Source organism: Hypanus sabinus, chromosome 20, assembly GCF_030144855.1.
Source record: "Hypanus sabinus isolate sHypSab1 chromosome 20, sHypSab1.hap1, whole genome shotgun sequence".
Taxonomy (NCBI): Eukaryota; Metazoa; Chordata; class Chondrichthyes; order Myliobatiformes; family Dasyatidae; genus Hypanus; species Hypanus sabinus.
In genome coordinates, this window is record NC_082725.1 from 69,223,595 (window position 1) to 69,249,769 (window position 26,175).

General features: G+C 47.8%; 2 protein-coding genes and 1 non-coding gene across 3 annotated transcripts in view; 1 reads left to right on the forward strand and 2 right to left on the reverse strand.

Moving 5' to 3' along the window:
- Positions 1-1,790: 1,790 nt before the first annotated feature.
- LOC132378707 (general transcription factor II-I repeat domain-containing protein 2A-like) lies at positions 1,791-7,006 on the reverse strand. The gene is made up of 2 exons (XM_059945809.1): positions 6,659-7,006; positions 1,791-3,443 (listed from the first exon to the last, which is right to left on the reverse strand). The coding sequence occupies exon 2, from the start codon at positions 2,996-2,998 to the stop codon at positions 2,156-2,158; it is 843 nt and encodes a 280-aa protein (XP_059801792.1). The 5' UTR covers positions 2,999-3,443; positions 6,659-7,006; the 3' UTR covers positions 1,791-2,155.
- On the reverse strand, positions 3,871-3,942 carry trnae-uuc (transfer RNA glutamic acid (anticodon UUC)). Its single transcript has one exon. It is a non-coding gene; the product is annotated as a tRNA-Glu (tRNA).
- Positions 7,007-8,004: 998 nt separating the features above from the next.
- The window catches only part of trak1a (trafficking protein, kinesin binding 1a), a 282,105-nt gene continuing 263,934 nt past the window's right edge, over positions 8,005-26,175 (forward strand). The window contains exon 1 of the mRNA XM_059945728.1: positions 8,005-8,315. The gene's annotated coding sequence lies outside the window, so the exon portion shown is untranslated. The remainder of the gene's footprint in view (positions 8,316-26,175) is intronic.

Consider the following 26,175-nt stretch of genomic DNA (forward strand, 5'->3'; position numbering starts at 1 on the left):
AGTGAGACTGCAGTGGGAGTACTGTGTGCCATCCTGGTCACCCTGCTACAGTAAAGATTTCCCAGAGCTGGACAGGCTGCAGAAAAGATCCGGAACAATGTAATTGGGACTGGAGAGCTTGAGTTATAAGGAGAGGTTGGATAGGCAAGGACTTCTGTTCAGGAGTGTAGGAAGGTGAGTTTACAGCTTATACCTTATACAGGTTTATAAAATCATGAGAGGAAAGGATAGGTGAAGAGTGGAACCAAATAAAGAAGGTAGGAAGAGCAAATTGGTACAGTGGTGTGTGTGGGGGGGGGGTGAGTGGGTGACGGACAGGGAAGAAATTGGGTTGGTTTAAAAAGAAGGGTGTTTTTGACAGGGCTAGTACCGATCAGGATGAAAGAGAAAGGGACAGCGGGTTACCTGAATTGTTCACGCTGTTGAGTCGCAGACTATCCGGGGGAATGCGAAGTACTGTTCTTCTAGTTTGTGTTTGGCCCTTCCCTGGCAGTGGAGGTGGCCAAGGACAAGGAAAAGGAGTGGAATTAAAATGAAACTTGGAATTCCAGACGGCCATGGGGGACTGAGTACATGTTTTTGCCTTAATGGTTGTCTAGTCTGTGCTTGGTCTCACTAATACAGAGGAAGTCACACCGAGAGCACCAACTGTGACAGACAACCTTGGAGGTGGTGCACAGGAATGCTAGCCTCAAATGGAAGGGCTGTTTAGGTCTGGATGGTGGTGAGGGAGAACGTGTAGCTACACATTTTACATCTCCTGTTGCTGCAGGGTTAAGTGCCAGGGGATGACAAGTAAACCAGAGAAATTGATTCCAGCAGAGAGCAGAAAGGGGTGAGGAGGGTTGTGGGATCATGTTGTAGTCGTACTTGTGAAGAATGGTGTGCTGAATGCAGAGGCTGCTGGAGTGAAAGGTGAGAATCAGAATCAGGGTTAGTATCACTGACATCTGTTGTGAAATATGTTGCTTTGTGGCAGCAGTACATTGCGATATATGATTTTAATGAATAATCAATTACAATAAGAAATACAGTGGATTCCAGTTAATTGGGCCACTGGTTAATTGGGGCATCTGCTTATTCGAGACAATTCTTAAAAAACAATAACTAATCGAACACTTCATTTATTTGCGAAGTGCTTGTAGCGTGTACTTGTGTGGCTGTTAGACACTACACCATGTTTAGAGTGAACAGTTTTTTAAACCTGAAGAAGGATCTCCGCCCAAAATGTCAACTTCCATAGGTGCTGTCAGACCTGATGAGTTTCTTCAGTATATTGTGTGTATCGCTCCATTTTTTAAATAGTTGCATGTGGTCACAAAGCAGTTATTTTTGTTACTGATTGTTGGCAAGAAGTAAGTAGTAAGGCAATTCAGAACTGCTTGGCTCATGACGGTTTCAAGCATTGAAGCTTGGAGATGCAAGAAACGACTGGGAGTGAAGTTGAAATAATTTGACTACTTCAGCAATTATGAAGAATTTGACAATTATCTTGAATGTTGTAATGAAAATGAAGATTTGGAAGATTCAATCATTGTATGAAGGCAGACCAATATCTGCACTAGGTTTTTGAGCTGATTTTGTTTTTATTTATATAAAATCAGAAGAACACCGCAACATACAATTCCTCCATCAATAACTATTAAGAACTAATACACAGTCTTAATAATACTGCATTTTCTTTTTTAGGAATCACTGACTTTGCTGATTCTACCAAGGCATCTTTTAGAGCAGGGGTGTCAAACTCAAATACACAGTGGGCCAAAATTAAAAAATCGGTACAAGTCGAGGGCCGGACTGGTTCAGCGTTTATTGCAAAACTTATTGAAATGAATTTATTACACATATTAACCTGGAACTAACAAAGCTTAGGTTATTGCCTACAAAAACAACATTGAACATTAAATAAATAAAAAATCAGTTGCATTTATTTCTTATGGCTTTATCTGCAACTTTTCCAGAGTAATTTCTAATGAAAACATTTTTCCACAGGCCAACACTTTGTGATTCACACTAGTCTAAGCCAGAGACTTGGCATCTCATCTTGGATGCAAGTTCATCAATGTTTGGAGTCAGGCTCTGAGCTGAGGAAATCCTCAGAATTGAGTGAAGGTGTTCATCAGAAAGACGACTCCTGTGTGATGTTTTATCTTCATCAAAGAGAACAGTTGTTCACACAGATATGTGCTGCCAAACATAGAGAGCATTTGAGCAGCTGGGGCATTGTGTCGGGAATGAAACGTAGAAACTGTGCAACGCCCACCGAGTCATACTTTGCCTTGAGTGTGTCACTACATTGGAGTTCAATCAGCTCCATTTGTATGTTGGTTGGTGCGCTTTCCACGTCAGCTGCAAATGGATTACTGAGCAGTTCAAACCTGCTCTTTTGGGCTTCAAAGTCGGCAAATCGCCGTGTGAAGTCGGCACCAAGTATGCTAAGTTTTTCAGCAAACTTTGCGGTAGAAACCTGCTCTTTCATAGCTTGGCAACACGGAAAATGGCTCAAGTTTTCTTGCTGCATCTGCGTCTCCCACAGGCGCAGCTTGGTTTTAAAAGCCCTCACTGCAGCGTACATGTCTGTGATCACACGACCCCGCCCCTGAAGCTGCAGGTTGAGCGCATTGAGATGGCTCGTGATGTCACACAGAAACGCCATTTCACAAAGCAACTTTTTATCCCAGAGCTCTGTTGTGTCTTTCCCTTTGCTTTCCATGAACTGACAGATCTCCTCACGCAACTCGAAACGTCTTTTCAGCACTTCTCCTTGGTTTAACCATCGCACCTCTGTGTGATAGGGCAAATCATTATATTCTGAACCCAACTCCTCCAGAAACGACTTGAACTCGCGGTGATTTAAACCTTTGGCTCTTATGAAGTTAACTGCTCGTGTTGTGGTGCTCATTATATGTTCCATTTTCAAGGCTTTGCCACACAACAATTCCTGGTGTATGATGCAGTGATAAGCTGTCAGCTCACCTGCGCCGTTTTCCTCCCGCATCTTCTCCCGGATCCTGCCCACCAATCCACTCTTTTGACCTCACATCGCGGGCACTCCATCTGTTGTCAGTCCCACAAGTCTACCTTCTGGAGCTTCTGTTTCTTGTCCAGATGCTTGTATTTGTCGTGGTGTTTCGTTTCATAGTGTCGTCTTACGTTATATTCTTTAATTACAGCCACACCGTCTCTGCACACAAGACAAACAGGTTTGCCCTTTATATCTGTGAACATATACTCTGCCTCCCACCTGCCTTGAAAACCCCTGTTTTCAAAGTCCACCTTTCGTTCAGCCATTTTTGGGGTGAGGGATAGCTGAAAGTTGACCACACGTGACTAGCGCCAAAAGGATGCTGATGAGAGAGTAAGGCAAGCGTGAGCAATGCACTGGCAGTGCATTGTGGGATTTGTAGTATTAGTGGTGCATGCAATATACCGGCGGGCCAGCTCTAATAGAGAAAAAAATTATTCATTAATGATATTCAGGAAATAAACCAGGGAAACCGAATAAACACTAAAAACCCTGAAAACTTGGTACCTGAATAAACTCAGCATTAGCCATATCATACGCCATAGGCGCTTCGATTACTGGGGCCAGCTTTAATAGTAATTAGATATTATCTCACGGGCCAAAGATAATTCCACCGGCCCGCGGGCCTTGAGTTTGACATATATGCTTTAGAGAGTTAAACTTCATTTTTACGTGATTGCTATCATCTTCAACAGATTCTATTTCTAGACTTTGAAATCTATTCTTTACTTCAATTGTAAATTTTTGTCTTAAGTTTTCTTTAATTAATTGCAAGTAACCATATAACAATCACAGCATGGAAACAGGCCATCTTGGCCCTCCTAGTCTGTGCCGAAAACATTTTCTTCCCATACCGGGAGTCAAACCCGGGCCGCCTGGGTGAAAACCAGGAATCCTAACCGCTAGACCATATGGGAAAATATGGTCAAGGGATTGTTCAGGTCTTTGCTTCTTTAGTTTTAAAGTTTTACTTTTACGTGACATATTACTGGGTTATGGTCACTATTACAGTCTGCACCTGAATATGTTTTGCATTGAGTCACTGAGTTTCTAAATCTTTGGTTTACAGTAATAAAGTCAGTTTGATTTCTGGTGTTATCACCTGGACTTTTCCAGGTCCACAAGCATCTTGGATGGTTTATAAAATAGGTATTCATAATGACCTGATTATTCATCTTGCACATTTCTATCCATTTCTCACCTCGTTCATTTCTTTCCCCTAGTCCAAATTTTCTTATGGTATTTCCATTAGCATGTTGTCCTACTTTAGCATTTAGATCTCCCATAACAATAACAAAATCTTGAGATTTGCATCCATTCTTTGCTTGTTCAAGTTCTTCATAGAATTTACCTATATTTGTTCATTTGTTCTATCTGTTGTTGGTGTAGATACCTGTATAATTGTGAAATCAAATGGCTGTCCTCTGAATCTAACAAGGAGCACTCTTTCTGATATTGCCCAATGTCCCAACATTGACACAGGTATTGCTATTGACATAGGTAACATTGACACAGGTATTGCTGTTGACATAGGTAACATTGACACAGGTATTGCTATTGACATAGGTAACATTGACACAGGTATTGCTGTTGACATAGGTAACACTGACACAGGTATTGCTGTTGACATAGGTAACATTGACACAGGTATTACTATTGACATAGGTAACATTGACACAGGTATTGCTATTGACATAGGTAACATTGACACAGGTATTGCTGTTGACATAGGTGACACTGACACAGGTATTGCTGTTGACATAGGTAACATTGACACAGGTATTGCTATTGACATAGGTAACATTGACACAGGTATTGCTGTTGACATAGGTAACATTGACACAGGTATTGCTGTTGACATAGGTAACACTGACACAGGTATTGCTGTTGACATAGGTAACATTGACACAGGTATTACTATTGACATAGGTAACATTGACACAGGTATTACTATTGACATAGGTAACATTGACACAGGTATTGCTATTGACATAGGTAACATTGACACAGGTATTGCTGTTGACATAGGTAACATTGACACAGGTATTGCTATTGACATAGGTAACATTGACACAGGTATTGCTGTTGACATAGGTAACACTGACACAGGTATTGCTGTTGACATAGGTAACATTGACACAGGTATTACTATTGACATAGGTAACATTGACACAGGTATTGCTATTGACATAGGTAACACTGACACAGGTATTGCTGTTGACATAGGTGACACTGACACAGGTATTGCTGTTGACATAGGTAACATTGACACAGGTATTGCTGTTGACATAGGTAACATTGACACAGGTATTGCTATTGACATAGGTAACATTGACACAGGTATTGCTGTTGACATAGGTAACACTGACACAGGTATTGCTGTTGACATAGGTAACATTGACACAGGTATTGCTATTGACATAGGTAACATTGACACAGGTATTGCTGTTGACATAGGTAACACTGACACAGGTATTGCTGTTGACATAGGTAACATTGACACAGGTATTACTATTGACATAGGTAACATTGACACAGGTATTGCTGTTGACATAGGTAACACTGACACAGGTATTGCTATTGACATAGGTAACATTGACACAGGTATTGCTGTTGACATAGGTAACATTGACACAGGTATTACTGTTGACATAGGTAACATTGACACAGGTATTGCTATTGACATAGGTAACACTGACACAGGTATTGCTGTTGACATAGGTAACATTGACACAGGTATTACTGTTGACATAGGTAACATTGACACAGGTATTGCTATTGACATAGGTAACATTGACACAGGTATTGCTGTTGACATAGGTAACACTGACACAGGTATTGCTGTTGACATAGGTAACACTGACACAGGTATTGCTATTGACATAGGTAACATTGACACAGGTATTGCTGTTGACATAGGTAACATTGACACAGGTATTACTGTTGACATAGGTAACATTGACACAGGTATTGCTATTGACATAGGTAACACTGACACAGGTATTGCTGTTGACATAGGTAACATTGACACAGGTATTACTGTTGACATAGGTAACATTGACACAGGTATTGCTATTGACATAGGTAACACTGACACAGGTATTGCTGTTGACATAGGTAACACTGACAGGTATTGCTATTGACATAGGTAACATTGACACAGGTATTGCTGTTGACATAGGTAACATTGACACAGGTATTACTGTTGACATAGGTAACATTGACACAGGTATTGCTATTGACATAGGTAACACTGACACAGGTATTGCTGTTGACACAGGTAACATTGACACAGGTATTGCTATTGACATAGGTAACACTGACACAGGTATTACTGTTGACATAGGTAACATTGACACAGGTATTGCTATTGACATAGGTAACACTGACACAGGTATTGCTGTTTTCCAGGTGATCCAAGGGAACTCTATCCCTGTTCTGTTTGCAGGCAGATGGGGGGTAAGAGCAAAGTGTGGAACATAGAGGGGATACAGATGAGGGGTCATTAACTACAATGGGGGTGTTACCCAGTTTCCTTGGAAGTAAGGATGGAAGGCCATATCTCAATTAATACATGTGGTGGAGAGAGAGGGAGGGAGGGAGGGGGGAGACAGAGAGAGAGAACAAACGAACCTGAGCCTGTAGCATGTCCATGTGTTGGGATGAACAGCTTTTTTTGATGGACTCTATGTCATGGTCTCTTGGGGCTTTGCTATTGTTTGCATGGTTGGTAGTGGTGGGGCTGATGCTTTTGCTGAGGCAGGTGGGAGGGGGCTTCGTTTTTACTGTCATTCATTCTTTGGGGGTTTTCTTCAGTTTTGTGGATGTATGAGAAGGGTAAGAATTTCAGATTATGCACATTTTCTGATATTAAATGGAAGCATTGAACCACTGAGAGAAGGTAATAGCATCCTTAGGAAGGTTGTTGTGGGCGTCAGTGAGTTAGTACTGTCTGGTCAGTTTGTGGTCTGACTTCCTACTGTTTCCTCATCATGTGACACTACTTCAGAGTCAGGTTTATTATCACTGGCAAGTGACGTGAAATTTGTTAATTTAGCAGCAGTTCAATGCAATGCATAATGTAGCAGAGAGAGAAAATAATACTAAACAAAGAAGTAAATCAATTACATATATTGAATAGATTAAAAATGTGCAAAAACAGAAATACTGTATATTAAAAAAAAAGTGAGGTAGTGTCCAAGGATTGAATGTCCATTTAGGAATCGGATGGCAGAGGGGAAGAAGCTGTTTCTGAATCACTGAGTGTGTGCCTTCAGGCTCCTGTACCTCCTCCCTGATGGCAGAGGGGAAGAAGCTGTTTCTGAATCACTGAGTGTGTGCCTTCAGGCTCCTGTACCTCCTCCCTGATGGCAGAGGGGAAGAAGCTGTTTCTGAATCGCTGAGTGTGTGTCTTCAGGCTCCTGTACCTCCTCCCTGATGGCAGAGGGGAAGAAGCTGTTTCTGAATCACTGAGTGTGTGCCTTCAGGCTTCTGTACCTCCTCCTTGATGAGAAAAGGACATGCCCTGGGTGCTGGATTCCTTATAATGGACGCTGCCTTTCTGAGACACCGCTGTTCCTTCCTCATTCAATACTTGGTATCCTGCAGGTGGACAATTTCATCCTCCATGAGTATTGATTTCCTCTGTTTAAGGATCCTGACACAACCACTCTGATTAACATTTATTTCTCAGCTGCTTTTTAAACATCTCAAACAATCCAACACACTGATGGAACTGATAGAAGTTCATAGCAGCCCAAGAGTAGTGCGGACCAGTACATCCAAACCACCAGCTCTTTCCACTATCTTGTGACCGCTCTGCCTGGGGACACCATCTCAAAGTGCAAATTTGATGTTCAGTGCAGCAGAGCGTCCTTGCCGCGCCACAGTCATGAACAGCAGTGCCGGGGCATCCGAGAGTGGCCTGATCCCCCTCCCCCAGCTGCTGACGCAACCCCGAGGGCAGTCCACGCCTTTGACAGGGAACAGCAGCATGGAGAAGAGAAGCCGGGGCTTGTGTCCGCTTGTTGTGTAGCCGGGCTGTGTGGGAGCGAGTGACTGAGCGGGGAGTGCGGAGGAGGGATGTGCCGGCGTCTTTCACATCCTCCGCCCGGGGCACTGATGCTGTGAACCGGCTGCTGGGAGCTGGCGGCCGCTGGAACGGGCAGGGAGTCGAGTTGTCGGGAGGAACTCGGCGCCGGCGAAAGCGGGCGCTTCAAATCAAGTGGTGGGAAGGTCGAAAAGGACGACGGAGCGGGCAGAAGCGTTCTGCCGATCGGCCAGTCACGCAGTAAGTGTGGGGGGTTTCATCTGCCCGTGTGGCCTGGCAGGGAGGGAGGGGGGTTGTGTTCACAATGCCGGCGGCAAACAATGGCTAACTCAATTATCAGGGAAAATTACAGAGTCGGTGAACTACAGAACCGGTGGTGCTTTTGCATATCGTTTATTTAAACGGGCGTTATTCGAACAGCCCCGGCACTCAGTTTCACTCCATGCGGAGTTGTGGGTGCAGGAGCTGGGAGACTGCAGGGGAAGGTGCCGTTATGCTCTGTCAAAGGCGATGCTAGCCAGTTCGGAAAGGTTTGCACAATGGGGGCTCAATGTTTCCCTTTACGCGGAAGTGAGCTGTAGATTACTTGCTTGTTTCGGTGTATGGGCCGTTCCCTAGAGGTTGTCCGTTACTAATTATACAGGGGCTGGGTAGATGGTAACTGAACACCGAGGCATATGCGCCTTTGCACAGTCCATATTCGGTTATGGCTGGTACAGGCTCTGGAGTGCGGGTCCTGAAATTTATTTGGGCCTTTTTAGGATTAACCAGGTCTCACCAATGGTAATTTTCCTAGATGTTCAATCTCCCCGACGAACCTCTGACATTCGTTCTTCTTGTACCTCTTTAATGGCGCTTCCAAAGTAGGAACTGTTAATTTTCTCTCTGAGTCTGGAGTTGAATTGACCCGTGGAACCCATAACAGTCCAGACCTTTTAGTTGGTTTCACAGATAAATACTGAGCTTTACAAATCTGCTACAAGGGGCCTGTGACATGGTAGGGGCGGTGGCGGAAAGACAGAGTCATGTGCCCCCGGAAAGGGTGAGATGCAAACTTTAGGCTCTCATTGTGGTCTTGATAACCGGCCTGGAACTGGTTTTATACGCTAAGGACACAACAGGATTTCTTTACCATAAGCTGTAGCGGTCAGCAGCTGTATCTCAACCCTTCATTATTTTCAAATTTACCCCTCCCCCATGTTGTTGTTTCCTGTACCTCTTTATTCTTCAATTTAGGCTTTTACCATACCCAAATCCATTCCTGGTTATCCCAATTTCAATCTCTTCCCCCCCCCCCCCCAAACTTCTTCCTGAAAACTGGTTGGCCATGTGTTTCGGCATCGGCTCTGATATCTCCTGGTGTGGCTCCATTAATTTCCTTTGTGAAAAAATGTTACTTCATTTCGTAAGGCACCTCCTTGCTTTGTTCAAGACATCTTCGAACTGGATATTTGTTCTGATGATCACTCTTGAGTTGTGGCCACCTAGTGTATACGACAGATGCTTTGCCTTTTTTGTAAGTGAGTTCTTTTCTTCACCCAAGTAAATACTTAAAAAATACCGAATGGGAAAATATCCAAAAAATGAAGAAATTGTATGTTAAGTATGTTTAAATCCCCTCTATGTATTAAAAAGTTTGTATTAGACCTCAATAGTGAGAATGTAAGAACAGATGTTGGCAGTGGCTTTACATTTTTAATCATTTGTGGGTGTGTCTGGTGGTGCTGAGTGTATTATCCGTTCCTAATTGACGGCAGTTCAGGTTTCAGTGGAAGGGGCTCCATGAATGTGAGTGATTTTTTTGACAAAAGTCCTGGAGTTTCAGGGTTTCACATTTAGACTTCAGAAGTCCCCCCCCCCCCCCCACCCTCCCCGTTTCAGCTATTACTTAATTTCTGGAAGCTGACTTGCTCTCCTTTCAGGGTAGGATTTGAACTCACATCTTGTGATATTGATCCAGAGTTGGCTGTGCTTGCAGTGTAGCGCTATCCAGTGTAGAAATAGGTCCTTCTCCCCACCATAGTCCCGCTCAGCTTTGTGTTATCCATAAGGTATAGGAGCCATTCAGGTATATAAGGCAGGCCATTCAGCCCATCGAAGTTGCTCTGCCATTCAGTCATGGGCTGATCCTTTGATGCCCTGGCTAAGCAAGAACCTACCTATCTCTGCCTTAAATGCACCCATTGACTTGGCCTCCACAGCTGCTCGTGGCAACAAATTCCACAGATTTACCATCCTCTGACTAAAGTAATTTCTCCACATCTCAGTTTTATAAGGATGTCCTTCAATCCTGTAGTCGTGCCTTCTTGTCCTAGAATCCCCTACCATGGGAAATAACTTTGCCATATCTAATCTGTTCAGGCCTTTTAACATTCAGAATGTTTCTATGAGATCCCTCCTCATTCTCCTGAACTCCAGGGAATACAGCCTAAGAGCTGCCAGATGTTCCTCATACAGTAACCCTTTCATTCCTGGAATCATTCTTGTGAATCTTCTCTGAACCCTCTCCAATGTCAGTATATCCTTTCTAAAATAAGGAGCCCAAAACAGCACACAGTACTCCAAGTGTGGTCTCATGAGTGTCTCATAGAGCCTCAACATCACATCCCTGCTCTTATATTCTATACCTCTAGAAATGAACGCCAATGTTACATTCACCTTCTTCACAACCAACTCAACCTGGAGGTTAACCTTTAGGGTATCTTGCACAAGGACTCCCAAGTCCCTTTGCATCTCTGCATTTTGAATTCTCTCCCATCTAAATAATAGCCTGTTTATTTCTTCCACCAAAGTGCATGACCAGACACTTTCCAACATTGTATTTCATTTGCCACTTCTTTGTCCATTCCCCTAAACTAACTAAGTCTCTCTGCAGGCTCTCTGTTTCCTCAACACCACCCGCTCCTCCACCTATCTTTGCATCATCGATAAGTTTAGCCACAAATTCATTAATACCGTAGTTCAAATCATTTACATAACATGGTAAAAAGCAGCGGTCCCAACACTGACCCCTGTGGAACTCCACTGGTAACCGACGGCCAGCCAGAATAGGAACCCTTTATTCCCACTCTCTGTTTTCTGCCAATTAGCCAATGCTCCACCCACTAGTAACTTCCCTGTAATTCCATGGGCTCTTACCTTGCTAAGCAGCCTCATGTGTGGCACCTTGTCAAAGGCCTCAAAATCCAAGTACACCACATCTACTGCATCTCCTTTGTCTACTCTGCTTGTAATTTCCTCAAAGAATTGCAGTAGGTTTGTCAGGCAGGATTTTCCTTTGAGGAGACCCTGCTGGCTTTGGCCTATCTTGTCGTGTGCCTCCAGGTACTCCATAATCTCATCCCTAACAATCGATTCCAACAACTTCCCAACCATTGATGTCAGGATAACAGGTCTATAGTTTCCTTTCTGCTGCCTCCCACCCTTCTTAAACAGTGGAGTAACATTTGCAATTTTCCAGTCATCTAGTACAATGTCAGAATCTTTTAAGAATCGTAAGATCATCGCTAATGCCTCTGCAATCTCTCAAGCTACTTCCTTCAGAACCTGAGGGGGCATTCTATCAGGTCCAGGAGATTTATCCACCCTCAGACCATTAAGCTTCCTGAGCACCTTCTCAGTCGTAATTTTCACTGCACACACTTCACTTCCCTGATGCTCTTGAAGGTCCAGTATTCTGCAGATATCTTCCACTGTGAAGACTGATGCAAAATATGCATTCAGTTCCTCTGCCGTCGCTGCATCTTTCATTACAATATCTCCAGCGTCATTTTGTATTGGTCCTATATCTACCCTCGACTCTCTTTTACCTTTAATATACCAAAATCTTTTAGTATCTTCTTTGATATTTATCTTTTCCTTCCAAATGAGCAAGTGTTTAAAAGCTGCCCAATCCTCCATCTTCCCACTAGCTCTGGCTTCCTTTTGCTTTTACTTTGACTTCACTTGTCAGCCACAGTAGTGTCTTTCTTCCCTTTGAATTTCTTCTTATTTGGAATATATCTGCCTTGCACTTCCCTCATTTTTCACAGAAACTCCAGCCATTGCTGCTCTGCTGTCTTTCCTGAAAATGTCCCTTTCCAGTCAACTTTGGCCGGTTCCCCTCTCATGCCATTGTAATTTCCTTTATTCCATTGAAATACCGACACATTGGATTTTATTTATTCTCTCTCAAATTCAATGTGAACTCGATCATATTGTGATCACTGTTCCCTAAGGGTTCCTTAACCTTAAGCTCTCTTATCACCTCCGGATCATTGCACAACACCCAATCCAGTACAGCCAATCCCATAGTGGGCTCAACAACAAGCTGTCCCAAAAATCCATCCCTTAGACATCCTACAAATTCTCTCTCGAGGTCCAGTACTGGCCTGGTTTTCCCAATCCACTTTTGTGATAAAATCCCCAACAATTGCCCTTTTGACACATCTTTTCTATCTCCTGCTGTAAATTATAATCCACACCCCGGCTGCTGTTCGGAGGCCTGTATACAACTGCCATTAGGGTCCTTTTACCCTTGTCACTTCTTAACTCAACCCATAGAGACTCTACACCTTCTAATCCCGTGTCATCTCTTTCTAATGATCTGCTATTTCTTATACACAGAGCCACACCACTCTCTCCGCCTACTAACCTATCTTTCCGATATACCGTATATCCTTGGATGTTCCGCTCCCAATGACAGCCATCATTTAGCCAAGTTTCAGAGATGGCCACAACATCATATTTGCCAATCTGTAGCTGAATTTCAAAATCGTCCATTTTATTCCTTACGCTGTGTGCTTTCAAAATCAACACCCTTAGTCCAGTACTGCTTTCTGTTTTAACTATACCATGCCTGTATTACCCTGTAACTCATGCTAATGGCTGTGATTAAGCCTCATCTCCTGCCTTTTCTTTATAATCTCTGTTGTAAGCTATCGATCTTTGATTTATTTCTGTTTTCCCCGTCCTCTGCCCATTCACTCTGGTTCCCATCCCTTGCTAAATTAGTTTAAACCCTCCCTTACAGCTCTATTAAATATGCCCGATAGGATATTGGATTCCTTTGGGTTCAGGTGTAACCCATCCTTTTTGTACAGGTCTTGCCTCCCCCAGAAGAACCCCCAATTATCCAGTGCAGAATAGACCCTTCTCCCCACCATGGGCACCATGATAGCATTGTGCTCTCCAGTGCAGAATAGACCCTTCTCCCCACCATGGGCACCATGATAGCATTGTGCTCTCCAGTGCAGGATGTGCCCTTCTCCCCACCCTGGACATCATGATAGCATTGTGCTCTCCAGTGCAGAATAGACCCTTCTCCCCACCATGGGCACCATGATAGCATTGTGCTCTCCAGTGCAGAATAGACCCTTCTCCCCACCATGGGCACCATGATAGCATTGTGCTCTCCAGTGCAGGATGTGCCCTTCTCCCCACCCTGGGCACCATGATAGCATTGTGCTCTCCAGTGCAGGATGTGCCCTTCTCCCCACCCTGGGCACCATGATAGCATTGTGCTCTCCAGTGCAGGATGTGCCCTTCTCCCCACCCTGGGCACCATGATAGCATTGTGCTCTCCAGTGCAGGATGTGCCCTTCTCCCCACCCTGGGCACCATGATAGCATTGTGCTCTCCAGTGCAGAATAGACCCTTCTCCCCACCATGGGCACCATGATAGCATTGTGCTCTCCAGTGCAGAATAGACCCTTCTCCCCACCATGGGCACCATGATAGCATTGTGCTCTCCAGTGCAGGATGTGCCCTTCTCCCCACCATGGGCACCATGATAGCATTGTGCTCTCCAGTGCAGGATGTGCCCTTCTCCCCACCCTGGGCACCATGATAGCATTGTGCTCTCCAGTGCAGGATGTGCCCTTCTCCCCACCCTGGGCACCATGATAGCATTGTGCTCTCCAGTGCAGGATAGACCCTTCTCCCCACCCTGGGCACCATGATAGCATTGTGCTCTCCAGTGCAGAATAGACCCTTCTCCCCACCATGGGCACCATGATAGCATTGTGCTCTCCAGTGCAGGATGTGCCCTTCTCCCCACCCTGGACATCATGATAGCATTGTGCTCTCCAGTGCAGAATAGACCCTTCTCCCCACCATGGGCACCATGATAGCATTGTGCTCTCCAGTGCAGAATAGACCCTTCTCCCCACCATGGGCACCATGATAGCATTGTGCTCTCCAGTGCAGAATAGACCCTTCTCCCCACCATGGGCACCATGATAGCATTGTGCTCTCCAGTGCAGGATGTGCCCTTCTCCCCACCATGGGCACCATGATAGCATTGTGCTCTCCAGTGCAGGATGTGCCCTTCTCCCCACCCTGGGCACCATGATAGCATTGTGCTCTCCAGTGCAGGATGTGCCCTTCTCCCCACCCTGGGCACCATGATAGCATTGTGCTCTCCAGTGCAGAATAGACCCTTCTCCCCACCCTGGGCACCATGATAGCATTGTGCTCTCCAGTGCAGAATAGACCCTTCTCCCCACCATGGGCACCATGATAGCATTGTGCTCTCCAGTGCAGGATGTGCCCTTCTCCCCACCCTGGGCACCATGATAGCATTGTGCTCTCCAGTGCAGGATGTGCCCTTCTCCCCACCCTGGACACCATGATAGCATTGTGCTCTCCAGTGCAGAATAGACCCTTCTCCCCACCATGGGCACCATGATAGCATTGTGCTCTCCAGTGCAGGATGTGCCCTTCTCCCCACCCTGGGCACCATGATAGCATTGTGCTCTCCAGTGCAGGATGTGCCCTTCTCCCCACCCTGGGCACCATGATAGCATTGTGCTCTCCAGTGCAGAATAGACCCTTCTCCCCACCATGGGCACCATGATAGCATTGTGCTCTCCAGTGCAGAATAGACCCTTCTCCCCACCATGGGCACCATGATAGCATTGTGCTCTCCAGTGCAGAATAGACCCTTCTCCCCACCATGGGCACCATGATAGCATTGTGCTCTCCAGTGCAGGATGTGCCCTTCTCCCCACCCTGGGCACCATGATAGCATTGTGCTCTCCAGTGCAGGATGTGCCCTTCTCCCCACCCTGGGCACCATGATAGCATTGTGCTCTCCAGTGCAGAATAGACCCTTCTCCCCACCCTGGGCACCATGATAGCATTGTGCTCTCCAGTGCAGGATGTGCCCTTCTCCCCACCCTGGGCACCATGATAGCATTGTGCTCTCCAGTGCAGGATGTGCCCTTCTCCCCACCCTGGGCACCATGATAGCATTGTGCTCTCCAGTGCAGGATAGACCCTTCTCCCCACCATGGGCACCATGATAGCATTGTGCTCTCCAGTGCAGAATAGACCCTTCTCCCCACCATGGGCACCATGATAGCATTGTGCTCTCCAGTGCAGGATGTGCCCTTCTCCCCACCATGGGCACCATGATAGCATTGTGCTCTCCAGTGCAGGATGTGCCCTTCTCCCCACCCTGGGCACCATGATAGCATTGTGCTCTCCAGTGCAGGATGTGCCCTTCTCCCCACCCTGGGCACCATGATAGCATTGTGCTCTCCAGTGCAGAATAGACCCTTCTCCCCACCATGGGCACCATGATAGCATTGTGCTCTCCAGTGCAGGATGTGCCCTTCTCCCCACCCTGGACATCATGATAGCATTGTGCTCTCCAGTGCAGAATAGACCCTTCTCCCCACCATGGGCACCATGATAGCATTGTGCTCTCCAGTGCAGAATAGACCCTTCTCCCCACCATGGGCACCATGATAGCATTGTGCTCTCCAGTGCAGGATGTGCCCTTCTCCCCACCATGGGCACCATGATAGCATTGTGCTCTCCAGTGCAGGATGTGCCCTTCTCCCCACCCTGGGCACCATGATAGCATTGTGCTCTCCAGTGCAGGATGTGCCCTTCTCCCCACCCTGGGCACCATGATAGCATTGTGCTCTCCAGTGCAGAATAGACCCTTCTCCCCACCCTGGGCACCATGATAGCATTGTGCTCTCCAGTGCAGAATAGACCCTTCTCCCCACCATGGGCACCATGATAGCATTGTGCTCTCCAGTGCAGGATGTGCCCTTCTCCCCACCCTGGACATCATGATAGCATTGTGCTCTCCAGTGCAGGATGTGCCCTTCTCCCCACCCTGGGCACCATGATAGCATTGTGCTCTCCAGTGCAGAATAGACCCTTCTCCCCACCATGGGCACCATGATAGCATTGTGCTCTCCAGTGCAGGATGTGCCCTTCTCCCCACCCTGGGCACCATGATAGCATTGTGCTCTCCAGTGCAGGATGTGCCCTTCTCCCCACCCTGGGCACCATGATAGCATTGTGCTCTCCAGTGCAGGATGTGCCCTTCTCCCCACCCTGGGCACCATGATAGCATTGTGCTCTCCAGTGCAGGATGTGCCCTTCTCCCCACCCTGGGCACCATGATAGCATTGTGCTCTCCAGTGCAGGATGGACCCTTCTCCCCACCATGGGCACCATGATAGCATTGTGCTCTCCAGTGCAGGATGTGCCCTTCTCCCCACCCTGGGCACCATGATAGCATTGTGCTCTCCAGTGCAGGATGTGCCCTTCTCCCCACCCTGGGCACCATGATAGCATTGTGCTCTCCAGTGCAGGATGTGCCCTTCTCCCCACCCTGGGCACCATGATAGCATTGTGCTCTCCAGTGCAGGATGTGCCCTTCTCCCCACCCTGGGCACCATGATAGCATTGTGCTCTCCAGTGCAGGATGTGCCCTTCTCCCCACCCTGGGCACCATGATAGCATTGTGCTCTCCAGTGCAGGATGTGCCCTTCTCCCCACCCTGGACATCATGATAGCATTGTGCTCTCCAGTGCAGAATAGACCCTTCTCCCCACCATGGGCACCATGATAGCATTGTGCTCTCCAGTGCAGGATGTGCCCTTCTCCCCACCATGGGCACCATGATAGCATTGTGCTCTCCAGTGCAGGATGTGCCCTTCTCCCCACCCTGGGCACCATGATAGCATTGTGCTCTCCAGTGCAGGATGTGCCCTTCTCCCCACCATGGGCACCATGATAGCATTGTGCTCTCCAGTGCAGAATAGACCCTTCTCCCCACCCTGGACACCATGATAGCATTGTGCTCTCCAGTGCAGAATAGACCCTTCTCCCCACCCTGGGCACCATGATAGCATTGTGCTCTCCAGTGCAGAATAGACCCTTCTCCCCACCATGGGCACCATGATAGCATTGTGCTCTCCAGTGCAGGATGTGCCCTTCTCCCCACCCTGGGCACCATGATAGCATTGTGCTCTCCAGTGCAGAATAGACCCTTCTCCCCACCCTGGGCACCATGATAGCATTGTGCTCTCCAGTGCAGGATGTGCCCTTCTCCCCACCCTGGGCACCATGATAGCATTGTGCTCTCCAGTGCAGGATGTGCCCTTCTCCCCACCCTGGGCACCATGATAGCATTGTGCTCTCCAGTGCAGGATGTGCCCTTCTCCCCACCATGGGCACCATGATAGCATTGTGCTCTCCAGTGCAGGATGTGCCCTTCTCCCCACCCTGGGCACCATGATAGCATTGTGCTCTCCAGTGCAGGATGTGCCCTTCTCCCCACCCTGGGCACCATGATAGCATTGTGCTCTCCAGTGCAGGATGTGCCCTTCTCCCCACCCTGGGCACCATGATAGCATTGTGCTCTCCAGTGCAGGATGTGCCCTTCTCCCCACCCTGGGCACCATGATAGCATTGTGCTCTCCAGTGCAGGATGTGCCCTTCTCCCCACCCTGGGCACCATGATAGCATTGTGCTCTCCAGTGCAGGATGTGCCCTTCTCCCCACCCTGGACACCATGATAGCATTGTGCTCTCCAGTGCAGGATGTGCCCTTCTCCCCACCCTGGACATCATGATAGCATTGTGCTCTCCAGTGCAGGATGTGCCCTTCTCCCCACCCTGGGCACCATGATAGCATTGTGCTCTCCAGTGCAGGATGTGCCCTTCTCCCCACCCTGGACACCATGATAGCATTGTGCTCTCCAGTGCAGGATGTGCCCTTCTCCCCACCCTGGGCACCATGATAGCATTGTGCTCTCCAGTGCAGAATAGACCCTTCTCCCCACCATGGGCACCATGATAGCATTGTGCTCTCCAGTGCAGGATGTGCCCTTCTCCCCACCCTGGGCACCATGATAGCATTGTGCTCTCCAGTGCAGGATGTGCCCTTCTCCCCACCCTGGGCACCATGATAGCATTGTGCTCTCCAGTGCAGGATGTGCCCTTCTCCCCACCCTGGACACCATGATAGCATTGTGCTCTCCAGTGCAGGATGTGCCCTTCTCCCCACCCTGGACATCATGATAGCATTGTGCTCTCCAGTGCAGGATGTGCCCTTCTCCCCACCCTGGGCACCATGATAGCATTGTGCTCTCCAGTGCAGAATAGACCCTTCTCCCCACCATGGGCACCATGATAGCATTGTGCTCTCCAGTGCAGAATAGACCCTTCTCCCCACCATGGGCACCATGATAGCATTGTGCTCTCCAGTGCAGGATAGACCCTTCTCCCCACCCTGGGCACCATGATAGCATTGTGCTCTCCAGTGCAGGATGTGCCCTTCTCCCCACCCTGGGCACCATGATAGCATTGTGCTCTCCAGTGCAGGATGTGCCCTTCTCCCCACCCTGGGCACCATGATAGCATTGTGCTCTCCAGTGCAGGATGTGCCCTTCTCCCCACCCTGGACATCATGATAGCATTGTGCTCTCCAGTGCAGGATGTGCCCTTCTCCCCACCCTGGGCACCATGATAGCATTGTGCTCTCCAGTGCAGGATGTGCCCTTCTCCCCACCCTGGACACCATGATAGCATTGTGCTCTCCAGTGCAGGATGTGCCCTTCTCCCCACCCTGGGCACCATGATAGCATTGTGCTCTCCAGTGCAGGATGTGCCCTTCTCCCCACCATGGGCACCATGATAGCATTGTGCTCTCCAGTGCAGAATAGACCCTTCTCCCCACCCTGGGCACCATGATAGCATTGTGCTCTCCAGTGCAGGATAGACCCTTCTCCCCACCCTGGGCACCATGATAGCATTGTGCTCTCCAGTGCAGGATAGACCCTTCTCCCCACCCTGGGCACCATGATATTATAGCAGTCCGTATTACGCTGTTTCAGCTCAGAGCACTGCCTGTAAAGAGTTGGCATGTCCTCTCCATAACCACATGGGTTTCCTCCGTGTGCTCTGGTTTCCTCCCATCATCCAAAAGCATACCAGTTAGTAGGTTAATTGGTCATTGTAAATTGTCCTGTGGTGGGTTGCTGGGTGGTATGGCTTGTTCGACAGAATGGCCCATGCTGTGCTATATTTCAAAATAAATAAATGTCCACACCAGCCTACACTAATCCCATTTGCCTGTAATAGGATCACACCCTTTTAACCCTTGGCGGTTCAAATTCCTGTCTAACCTCTCATCTGATTCCACCACCTCCTTTGGTAATGTGTTCCAAATATCAGCCATTCTGTGTTAATAAAAATGCCCCTAAATCCACTTTAAAACTCCTTCCTCTCGCCTTAAACCTTTGCCCTCTTGTTTTGATATAGCTATGGAAAAATATTCTGACTATCTACCCCATCCCCCTCATAATTTCATATGCTTCCATCATCCTCTTTCACTCCGATCAAAACAAGCCCAGCCGATTCATCATCTCCACATAATGTCCTCCAATCCAGGCAACATCCTGATGAATTTCCTCTGCACTCATTCCTCAGAAACACAGCCTTCGTACAATGTAGTGACCGTAACTGCACACAGTATTCCAAACCAGTTTTGTAAAGTTAAAACCTGATGTTCCAATTCTTACATTCTATGTCCTAAACTATGAAAGCAAGTTTGCCAATGACACGACCGTAGTGGGTCTCATCAGCAAGAACGATGAGTCAGCTTACAGAGAGGAGGTGCAGCGGCTAATGGACTGGCGCAGAGCCAACAACCTATCTCTGAATGTGAGAAAAACAAAAGAGATGGTTGTTGACTTCAGGAGGGCACGGAGCGACCACTCCCCGCTGAACATCGACGGCTCCTTGGCAGAGATCGTTAAGAGCACCAAATTTCTTGGTGTTCACCTGGCAGAGAATCTCACCTGGTCCCTCAACACCAGCTCCATAGCAAAGAAAGCCCAGCAGCGTCTCTACTTTCTGCGAAGGCTGAGAAAAGTCCATCTCTCACCCCACATCCTCATCACATTCTACAGGGGTTGTATTGAGAGCATCCTGAGCAACTGCATCAATGCCTGGTTTGGGAATTGCACTGTCTTGGATCGCAAGACCCTGCAGTGGATAGTGAGGTCAGCTGAGAAGATCATAGGGGTCTCTCTTCCAGTTATTACAGATATTTACACTACACGCTGCACCCGCAAAGCTAACAGCATTACGAAGGACCCCACGCACCTCTCATACAAATTCTTCTCCCTCCTGCCATCTGGCAAAAGGTACAGAAGCATTTGGGCTCTCACAACCAGACTGTGCAACAGTTCCTTCCCCCAAGCCATCAGACTCCTCAATACTCAGTCTAGACTGACATCGACATCATTTATTATTATATTGTAATTTGTCCACTACTGTGCCTATTATCTTGTTTATTAACTATTGTACTGCCCTGCACTGTTCTGTGCACTTTATGTAGTCCTGTGCAGGTCTGCAGTCTAGTGCAATTTTTATGTTGTTTTACGTAGTCTAGTGTAGCCTTGTGCTGTCTCACAGTCTAGTGTAGTTTTGTGTTGTTTCATGTAGCACCAGGGTCCTGGAGGAACGTTGTTTTGTTTTTACTGTGCACTGTACCAGCAGTCTATGGTTGAACAGACAATAAACTTGACTTACGGAATTATGTACTTGAACCCCAAGATTTCTCCATTCATCATTGTTCTGCCATTTACTGTACACTTCCTATCCTTGTATGACTTACAAAAATGTATCACTTGGCACTTTTTGGGAGTTACTTCCCTCTGCCAGCACTCTGCCTTATTTTCACCTGATCTCAATCTTGCTGCAGCCTCGTCCAACTTTGGTCACTATTTGCAATGCCACCAAATTCTACGTCATCTGGTCTTACAAATCTTGTCTTTTACGTTCAGGTCAAATGCAGTATCAAACCCTTCAAGCTTGCTGTTCTGCAAACCAGATTTATCAGTAATTTATACTCTGGGAAGTTTGTTACCTTACAGCAGCTGTACAATGCAAAAATATAAAATGACAATGAATTATAAAAATAGGTAGGGATGATGAGGTGGTGCTCATGGACCATTCTGACGTCTGGTGGCAGAGGGGAAGAAGTTATTCCTGAATGGTTGAGCATTGGTCTTTAGGCTTCTCTATCTCCCTTAGGGGAGCAGTGAGAAGAGGGCATGTCCCAGATAGTCAGGTTCCATTGAGATGGCTGCAGCTTTCATGAAGCATCACCTCTTCCAATTCTCCCTGATGGTAGGAGGAATTATGCTAGCAATGACTCTAAAACTCTTTGCAGCCTTTTGGAGCTTTCAATCAGACAGACGCAACCAGTCAGAATGCTCTTCATTGGCCATTGATAGAAATTTGTAAGAGTCTTCGGTGATATACCAAATCTCCCCAAATACCTAATGAAGTAGGGCCACCAGCATGCTGCCTTCTTGAATACATCGATGTGTTGGGTTTAGGATAGATCCTCTAAGATGTTGGTACTTGGTAAATGTGAAGCTGCTAACTCTTCCAACCACTGACACCTCGATGAAAACCAGTTTGTGTTCTCTGAACTTCACTTCCCGAAGTCCACAGTCAGTTCCTGCATTTTGCTAATGTTGAGTGCAAGGTTATTGTTATGACAACACTCAGCTAGCTGATCTATCTCACTCCTGTTGCCTCCTTGTTGCCATCTAAGATTTTACCAACAGCAATAGTGTCATCTTCAAATTTATAGATGGTGTTTGAGCCGTGCTTAGCCACGTAGACATGAGTTTAGAGCAGGGTTTCTCATCCGGGATTCCGTAGAACCCTATGGGTTCTGTGAGAGATCGTGATTTTAAAAGAAAACATGGTTTGTTGAACTTTGCACGAGGCCAGCGCTTGCATGGTGGGCTGTACTGAGCACCCCCATTAGCAGCCTTGTCCAAGGTCTCTCAGCCCAGTATGGCAGTGTGCTGGGCAGCCATGTCTGTTTGGTTGAATTTATTCTCAGTCTTTGATGTTAGATAGGAGAGGTTGTTGATATATGGTGATGTAGCCTGATGCTGAGCACTGTGTTACACGGAGGGGAGGTCGGTAGGCTGATGAGGAGTGTTGTATTCCACGGAGGGGAGGACAGTAGGCTGATGAGGAGTGTTGTATTCCACGGAGGGGAGGACGGTAGGCTGATGAGTGTTGTATTCCACGGAGGGGATGATGGTAGACTGGTGATGAGTGTTGTATTACACGGAGGGGAGGACGGTAGGCTGATGAGTGTTGTATTCCACGGAGGGGATGATGGTAGACTGGTGATGAGTGTTGTATTCCACGGAGGGGAGGTCGGTAGGCTGATGAGGAGTGCTGTATTCCACGGAGGGGAGGTCGGTATGCTGATGAGGAGTGTTGTATTACACGGAGGGGAGGTCGGTAGGCTGATGAGGAGTGCTGTATTCCACGGAGGGGAGGTCGGTAGGCTGATGAGGAGTGTTGTATTCCACGGAGGGGAGGACAGTAGGCTGAGGAGTGCTGTATTACACTGAGGGGATGACGGTAGGCTGATGAGGAGTGTTGTATTACACGGAGGGGAGGACGGTAGGCTGATGAGGAGTGTTGTATTCCACAGAGGGGAGGACAGTAGGCTGATGAGTGCTGTATTGCACAGAGGGGATGACGGTAGGCTGGTGAGGAGTGCTGTATTACATGGAGGGGAGGTCGGTAGGCTGCTGAGGAGTGTTGTATTTCACCGAGGGGAGGTCAGTAGGCTGATGAGGAGTGTTGTATTCCACGGAGGGGAGGTTGGTAGGCTGATGAGTGTTGTATTCCACGGAGGGGAGGTTGGTAGGCTGATGAGTCCTGTATTACACGGAGGGAAGGTCGGTAGGCTGGTGAGGAGTGTTGTATTACACGGAGGGGAGGATGGTAGGCTGGTGAGGAGTGTTGTATTACACGGAGGGGAGGACAGTAGGCTGGTGAGGAGTGCTGTATTACACGGAGGGGAGGACGGTAGGCTGGTGAGGAGTGTTGTATTACACGGAGGGGAGGACGGTAGGCTGGTGAGGAGTGTTGTATTACACGGAGGGGAGGACGGTAGGCTGATGAGGAGTGTTGTATTACACGGAGGGGATGACAGTAGACTGGTGAGGAGTGCCGTATTGCACGGAGGGGAGGACGGTAGACTGGTGAGGAGTGCTGTATTACATGGAGGGGAGGACGGTAGGCTGGTGAGGAGTGTTGTATTGCACGGAGGGTATGACGGTAGGCTGCTGAGGAGTGCTGTATTGCACGGAGGGGAGGACAGTAGGCTGGTGAGGAGTGCTGTATTGCACGGAGGGGATGACGGTAGACTGGTGAGGAGTGTTGTATTACACGGAGGGGAGGACGGGTAGACTGGTGAGGAGTGCTGTATTACACAGAGGGGAGGACGGTAGGCTGATGAGGAGTGCTGTATTCCACGGAGGGGAGGACAGTAGGCTGATGAGGAGTGCTGTATTCCACGGAGGGGAGGTCGGTAGTCTGATGAGGTGTGTTGTATTCCACGGAGGGGAGGACAGTAGGCTGAGGAGTGCTGTATTACACTGAGGGGAGGACGGTAGGCTGATGAGGAGTGCTGTATTACACTGAGGGGATGACGGTAGGCTGATGAGGAGTGTTGTATTACACGGAGGGGAGGACGGTAGGCTGATGAGGAGTGTTGTATTCCACAGAGGGGAGGACAGTAGGCTGATGAGTGCTGTATTGCACAGAGGGGATGACGGTAGGCTGGTGAGGAGTGCTGTATTACATGGAGGGGAGGTCGGTAGGCTGCTGAGGAGTGTTGTATTTCACCGAGGGGAGGTCAGTAGGCTGATGAGGAGTGTTGTATTCCACGGAGGGGAGGTTGGTAGGCTGATGAGTGTTGTATTCCACGGAGGGGAGGTTGGTAGGCTGATGAGTCCTGTATTACACGGAGGGAAGGTCGGTAGGCTGGTGAGGAGTGTTGTATTACACGGAGGGGAGGATGGTAGGCTGGTGAGGAGTGTTGTATTACACGGAGGGGAGGACAGTAGGCTGGTGAGGAGTGCTGTATTACACGGAGGGGAGGACGGTAGGCTGGTGAGGAGTGTTGTATTACACGGAGGGGAGGACGGTAGGCTGGTGAGGAGTGTTGTATTACACGGAGGGGAGGACGGTAGGCTGGTGAGGAGTGTTGTATTACACGGAGGGGATGACAGTAGACTGGTGAGGAGTGTTGTATTGCACGGAGGGGAGGACGGTAGACTGGTGAGGAGTGCCGTATTGCACGGAGGGGAGGACAGTAGACTGGTGAGGAGTGCTGTATTACATGGAGGGGAGGACGGTAGGCTGGTGAGGAGTGTTGTATTGCACGGAGGGTATGACGGTAGGCTGGTGAGGAGTGCTGTATTGCACGGAGGGGAGGACGGTAGGCTGGTGAGGAGTGCTGTATTACACGGAGGGGAGGACGGTAGGCTGGTGAGGAGTGTTGTATTGCACGGAGGGGAGGACGGTAGACTGGTGAGGAGTGCTGTATTACACGGAGGGGAGGACGGTAGGCTGGTGAGGAGTGCTGTATTGCATGGAGGGGATGACGGTAGGCTGGTGAGGAGTGCTGTATTGCACGGAGGGGATGACGGTAGACTGGTGAGGAGTGCTGTATTGCACGGAGGGGATGACGGTAGACTGGTGAGGAGTGTTGTATTGCACGGAGGGGAGGACGGTAGGCTGGTGAGGAGTGTTGTATTGCACGGAGGGAATGACGGTAGACTGGTGAGGAGTGTTGTATTACACGGAGGGGAGGACGGGTAGACTGGTGAGGAGTGCTGTATTACACAGAGGGGAGGACGGTAGGCTGATGAGGAGTGCTGTATTCCACGGAGGGGAGGACAGTAGGCTGATGAGTATTGTTTTCCACGGAGGGGAGGACGGTAGGCTGATGAGCATGAAATGCTTTTTCTGAGTTTTGAATGAACTCTCCCAACTTGGGCTGTGATGTCAGCCTGTCCATCCTGAATTACCTCTCCCAACTTCCCCTTGCACAGCACGGACTGTCTTATGGGGGTGAAAGGATTCTGCGAGTGCAGTAGAAGATTGGAGAGGAGATTTTCATTCCAAAGGAATTTTTGCATGCCAGGACTCAGCAGAACTTAATACCCAGAAAGAGAAAAGTCACACCGTTGGTGAGAACCTGAGAATACCAGCATGCAAAATTATAGCGGGTAAAACGTGGGCAAGATGCGCTACGAGCAATTGAAAAGGTTTCACTCTCAAACAGTATAAGTTGATGTATTGACGACATGGCAGAGGCCTTGTGATAAACTGGAAACAACAGCTTCTCTGTCCGGGTTGATGAGATAACAGATTTCACTGGTCGAGGTTGAAGGTTTGAGTGATGGATTTGGAGAAGCCTGCGTTGGTAACTGGAGTGATGCCAGTGATGGAGGGAATGAATACGTGAGATGGTAGGTGGTGTTTATCCTGGATGGTGTTGAGCTTTGAGTTGCTGGAGCTACAGTTGTTCAGGAGGGTAAAGAGTTGGGGTGATCAGACCCAAATAATTTGAGTGTTCAGGAGATGTGTTAATAAGCGTAAAAGCACAACAAAGTAATTTGAGCCTAATTTATACAAAATACTAGTAGCAAGTCACTAAGATTTCCACAGAGATTTTGGGGCTCTCGATTCTTCGTCACCACTTGATTGTTGCTGTTGTGAAAGAACCCTGAATTCCAACTCACTCATGAAACCACCACTGGGTCCGATCGAGATTTCCAGCTCTGGGCTGAAGTCCAACAAACCAAGGAAGGACACCCCAATAAATGAGATCGACAAGCTTAGAAGAAGCACGAGACAGACAAATTCTTTGATCTTTTGTTTTATGTTGTTAACTCAGCCTGGTTTATTTCATCAAACAACAAAGATCCATACCTTCAGACATCAATTAGATAATTTAATGGTAACTCTTCATC

Coding starts and splice junctions, on each gene's coding strand:
- LOC132378707 (XM_059945809.1), bottom strand. CDS start 2,998: ATGCGGGAGGAAAACGGCGCAGGTGAGCTGACAGCTTATCACTGCATC.